Below are 5,522 nucleotides of genomic sequence, written 5' to 3'. Positions count from 1 at the left end.
TACGTTGGATAGATCCTGCCTTTATCTCTTTGCAGTCAAGCAATGGTCCCACCTGCTAGCACTTCCCTCCTATCGTCCCTTTTTTTGAGGTGGCCAAATCTTTATGGGGCGTACAATGGCATAACACCATGGCCCTCCAAGTGCCAAACCGTAACCGGTGTACATGTTCCCTGAGTTCATCCAGGCACCGTCTCCTTCAGGCACCCAGAAATGCAGTGCGAGAGAACATGCTTTGGGACATGTTCCTCGTCTAAAGGGAAGCTAAGCAGCCTTTAGCTCCCCACCTCCTTCTCTGGACCCTTTTGAAAGATGCATGCAGCATTTACTTTTTGCCAGATGTCAGGGAGTCCCGCCAGTCTCCAGGACCTTTCCAAGATGAGGGAGAGTGGCCTCACTGTGACATTCTCTTACTTTCCAGCACCTCTGGATGTACCCCGTCCATTCCCATGTACTGGTAGTGGTTGAGTTTGCTCAAGAAGATCCTGATTTCATTCGTGTCCACCATTGGCTGTTCTTGTCCAGAGTCTTGTCCCAAGGCACAAAGCCCTGAGAGACCTTGCTGGGGAAGTCTGAGGCAAAAAAGACATAGAGTATCTCGGAACTCTCTCTCCCTACTCGAACTCAATACAGCAGTGTCCAACTAATATCTTTGTTTTCTTCTGGAAGAATTCCTGAAGTTGGAAATCTCGTTATGATTCCCCTGAATTTACTTTCAGGTTTCAAACTGAGTTTTGATACAGGCCAATGTTCTCCTTGGAGGATGCTGTCCTTGAAGACCAGCTGTACAGAGCTTTGCACCACCTTCAGTGCTCCTGACCATTGGATCCCCACGAAAACTCCTCAGCATAGGCCAAAGGCAAAAGGACCTCTGAGGTCCAGCGTCTGCAGTCTTCTGTTCTGCTTCCTCACTCCCCTGGAGTGCTGGGACCCCACTACGTCAGGGTCACGACAGCCAATCTTCACGTCTCTGACCAGCTCTTCCTGCATTGCAGGTATCACATCAAGGTTGGCGTTATTTTTGTTGGCCCATCTGGCAGCTGTGCTAAGATGTTGTCCTAAGACACCCCAGAAACCACCTGGACTGTACATGCGGCTGTGCTCCTCTTTCAGAAGCTGCCAGTATCATGGCAGTCCCCAGCGAGACCCAGGCTCGTACAGCCAGACGCTTCCCTGGGATCCTTCAGAAAGACTATACCCTCTTCCTCATCCTGACTGTGGGTTCCTTATCTCCCACCATGACAGGACACTGCTACTGGCCTCTCCTCTCCCCCTCCCCCACAAAGGCTCACCAAACTCTTCACCTGCCCCAAGGAGTTGCGCCATACATCCAGTTAACGGCTTCACTTTCAGGAAACCCCACTCCTGATCCTTCCAGCCTGTCTCTCCTGAAAAGCCTGTAGCCATCCATTGCAGCACCCCAAGCTGTGTGCCTTGTCCCACCACGCCTTGGCAGTTCCTCTGTCAAAGTCAAAAAGCACAGGCTCTCTCTCAACTTGTCTCTTCCCCTGGCTGAGAGTTTTGGTGCACATCTGGGCTGTGGCACCTCAGGTGTAGCTCCAGGCCAAGCTCGGACGTCTCTTAAAGGAAACCTGGTACCAAGCATTGAAGACCTTCTGTGTGCAAAGGCTTTGCTTCACGGCAGAGACATGGTCAAGTGGACGGCACCTGGAAGCTTAAAGCTGAAATTGGATGTTGACGGTGAGCAAAGCCTGCTGTCTGCAAGAACAGAGAGAAACAGGGCTGGGAAGGGCGGCCCTGGCAAGAAAGAGGGTTTTTGTCAGTGGTGTCTCTGCAGCCCTCAAGGGCCTTTGACAAAGGTGAAGGTGATCTCCATGAATGACAAGGTGCTGCTGACAGGTCCCCCACGAGATTTTTTGGCCTGTTCCTTGACTGTATTATGAAGAGGGCGAGTAAATGTTGGGCAAGAGAAAAAACAGCAGTTTGAGAGTGCAACACATGAGTGGAGACCCTGGTGTGGTGTGTCTTGTGTTCTAAACTGCCTCACATCTACTGCATGGAGAAGGGAGAGACCTTGCCCCACTGCAGTGGCAATCAGTCACTTGTGTTATGAAAATTTGCAAGTGGCCCGTGCTGACCGAGCAGAGAGGCTAGGACACAAAGTACAGAGGTGCACGCGTAAATATTTAGTCATGTGCATGAGGTGTCCGAGCTCAATTGGGGTACCTCAAATGCGGTTAAACACAGGGTTCTTATGCCATTCAAGCATTCAGGTACCTTATTATTTGACTAATGATTAACTAACACACACACGGAGTCCCAATTACTAATCACAGTAAAACTGCACAAAGTAGCTGTATCTCTGCAGCTCCATCAGCCATCAGCCTTCTCGCGGCTTGTCTATTGATCCAGACGTCCCCGGAGTTGGTCTATTGCTCATTACTTGTCTGTGATGCTGGACACTGGGAGAGTTTCAAAGGTGTGTAAGAGGGACGAGGATACTGGCATTATCTCGGTTCTCCAGGGGTATCTTTTATCCTTCATGGACAGCTGAATGATTCTGAGAAGTCCTTATTTTGAGGGCAGGGCTGTTCTTCTGGTCCTTGTGATGCGCTGACCTCCTTTAACTCACTTACCCAAGCATGATAAATCAGTACACAATGGGAGCTAGCTAGATATATATCTTAAGAAAGTCAATTCATTTTCATACGATAAAGACTGATGGGCATAAGAGTTAGGGAGGTAGATTTTGATAACCTTGGATCAGAGGATGTCTGTGGCCAGGTGGGTCCTGCAGAGAGCTTTTTGGTGGTCAAGGATCACCTCTTCGTCATCCAGAATGGTCCATGCCAACATGCAGGAAGTCATGCCAAGGTGGCAGGAGGCTGGCATGCATGAGAAAGGAGCTCTGAGTAACATCAAGCCTGAAGAGGAAGCACAGAGAAGGTGGAAGCTGGCTGCCTTCCAGCCTCCAGGGTTCCGTGGTTCTGTGCTGGAGTTGAACTTTCGGTTTTCCTTTTTCCTCTTTCCCCTTCCCAAGTTCTTTTCTTTAACCATTGTCGTAGATTCCTCTACAAACAGCCCAGCTTCTCTTTCCCCACAGGCCCTACATTTGCTTGCTTTGTGCCCTCTCTACGGGGCACAAAGATGTTTCTAACATAGCTGTCGTGACAATTCCTCTGCTGGACAGTACAAAATTAGGAATGTCTTTAATTCCCTGTAGTGCCCTGCAACTCCTCGTGCTGTTATCTTGTGCTGATGCATCACCACAACCATGGTGAGCTGCCTGCACGCAAACATGAAGAACGAACAAAATGGATCTTCAGTCCAGGGGGACCTCGGGAAATTCTGGGAGTCAGCCAGAAGAAACTGCTTAAGTTTTACAAAGAGAAGTGGCCAGTCCTGCATCAGGGGGAAGAAAAACACCGTATTACAGTGCCAGGTGGGACGTGACAGGATGAGCAGTGACCCTGAGGAGACGGGCCCACGCATTATGAGGGACACCACATGAGCCAGTGGCGCAGGCTGACCATGAACAAGGCCAGCTGCACACAGGGATGGATTAGGAGGAGAGGGCTACCCAGACAGCTTGACTTTTCATGCCCTTTCAGTGAGCCGTGGTGTGGCCACACCTGGACGTGTCTGTCCCTCTGTGGGAATTCCTGCTGTAGACGGGTGGGGAGGAACGGGAGAGTGCCCAGAGGAGGTCTGCACATGGCCTCTGCTTGAGGCCCCACACCCCATCCTTCTGACCTCTGCCATCCCAGCACAACCCCAGGAACATGCTGTCCCTGGAGAAACACCAGCCTCTCCAGACAGCTCCAGATTCCCCTCCCACAGGATGGGTGGCCTTTATGTCATCTGTGTGAAGGGCTGGGGTACGTCCCTCAGTTAAACCCACGATCTTACCTGTCACCAGGCACCGACTGGTGACTCCTAAATCCAGTCCAATATCTCTAAAATGTTACAAACGGACAGTCAGCTTTTTATTCCTGGACACATGGAGGAGGAAGAAGAACTTCAGGGGTGAATTTCCTCAGGCATGTTTGGAGAAAGACCCCAGCATTAAAGCACTGCACCAGGGAGATCTTGCTTTGTTAACAGAGACTCTGTGAAAGAGGCCAGCTCTGAGCCACTGTGAAATACATTTTTAGAAGGGAACCAGGTGAAACTAAGACGTAAATGTCTCAGGTGTAGTGACACAAGTGAAACCTTTGTGTAGGAGCATAGAAACCATAAATGACAATATCAACAGCAATGATGAGAAATGTAATCATTAAAAACACAAAGCCAATAACAAAACACACAAAAAAGCAGATGGAATCAAATAGTGCGGGAGTCATTTGTGGAGAGAGGTGGAACATTTCTCCCTCTTGAAAAAAATCCATGAAATCAGATACCGAATGGCCTCCTTGAGCTCCTGGTTCCTCATGCTGTAGATGAGGGGGTTCAGTGCTGGAGGCACCACTGAGTACAGCACAGCCACCACCAGGTCGAGAACTGGGGAGGAGATGGAGGGGGGCTTCAGGTAGGCAAACACGGCAGTGCTGAGAAACAGGGAGACCACGGCCAGGTGAGGGAGGCACGTGGAAAAGGCTTTGTGCCGTCCCTGCTCAGAGGGGATCCTCAGCACGGCCCTGAAGATCTGCACATAGGACAGCACGATGAAAACAAAACAACCAAAGGCTAAACAGACACTGACCACAACAAGTCCAACTTCCCTGAGGGAGTCTGAGTGTGAGCAGGAGAGCTTGAGGATCTGGGGGATTTCACAGAAGAACTGGTCCAGGGCATTGCCCTGGCAGAGGGGCAGGGAAAATGTATTGGCCGTGTGCAGGAGAGCATAGAGAAACCCACTGCCCCAGGCAGCTGCTGCCATGTGGACACAAGCTCTGCTGCCCAGGAGGGTCCCGTAGTGCAGGGGTTTGCAGATGGCAACGTAGCGGTCATAGGCCATAATGGTGAGAAGACAATACTCTGCTGCAAGAAAGAAGACGAAGAACAAGAGCTGTGCAGCACATCCTGCATAGGTGATGGCCCTGGTGTCCCAGAGGGAATTGGCCATGGCTTTGGGAAGAGTGGTGGAGATGAAGCCCAGGTCAAGGAGGGAGAGGTTGAGGAGGAAGAAGTACATAGGGGTGTGGAGACGGTGGTCATAGGCGATGGTGGTGATGATGAGGCCGTTGGCCAGGAGGGCAGCCAGGTAGATGCCCAGGAAGGTCCAGAAGTGCAAGAGCCGCAGCTCCCGCGTGTCTGCAAATGCCAGGAGGAGGAACTGGGTGATGGAGCTGCCATTCGACATTTTCTTCCCCAGGGCTTGGAGACCTGTTAATGGAAAGAAATGCAGTGAGAAGTTAGGGAAGATTTCTCTCAAACTAAAGTATTCAATTGGCCTTAGAAACCCACCAAACTGGCTCTCACCTTTCAGGAAGACCTTTTGCAGGTCCTTTTTGTACACTCTGGTTGGTGCTGGCTGATAGTCCACCAGAGAGCTGAGATCTCTGCAGGATTCAGTCCTGCCCTACAGCCATGGGTAAAAAGGAACACGGGGTGATCTCAGATTA

At 50.7% G+C, this 5,522-nt stretch overlaps 1 protein-coding gene across 1 annotated transcript; it reads right to left on the bottom strand.

Moving 5' to 3' along the window:
• Nucleotides 1-1,673: 1,673 nt before the first annotated feature.
• On the bottom strand, nt 1,674-4,837 carry LOC141737320 (olfactory receptor 14J1-like). Its single transcript, XM_074572001.1, has 2 exons — nt 4,359-4,837; nt 1,674-1,716 (listed from the first exon to the last, which is right to left on the bottom strand). Exons 1-2 carry the CDS (start codon nt 4,835-4,837, stop codon nt 1,674-1,676), a joined length of 522 nt encoding a protein of 173 aa, XP_074428102.1.
• Between the last annotated feature and the right edge of the window lie 685 nt (nt 4,838-5,522).

Source organism: Larus michahellis, unplaced genomic scaffold (assembly GCF_964199755.1).
Source record: "Larus michahellis unplaced genomic scaffold, bLarMic1.1 SCAFFOLD_34, whole genome shotgun sequence".
NCBI classification, from domain to species: domain Eukaryota; kingdom Metazoa; phylum Chordata; class Aves; order Charadriiformes; family Laridae; genus Larus; species Larus michahellis.
Note: the sequence above shows the minus strand (reverse complement) of the source record. Positions and strands in the feature narration are given on the sequence as shown.

Coding starts and splice junctions, on each gene's coding strand:
- LOC141737320 (XM_074572001.1), bottom strand. CDS start 4,837: ATGGCAGCAGCTGCCTGGGGCAGTGGGTTTCTCTATGCTCTCCTGCAC. Junction 1,717..4,358: donor GAGCTCAAGGAGGCCATTCG/GTATCTGATTTC, acceptor CTGTTCTTGCAG/ACAGCAGGCTTTGCTCACCG.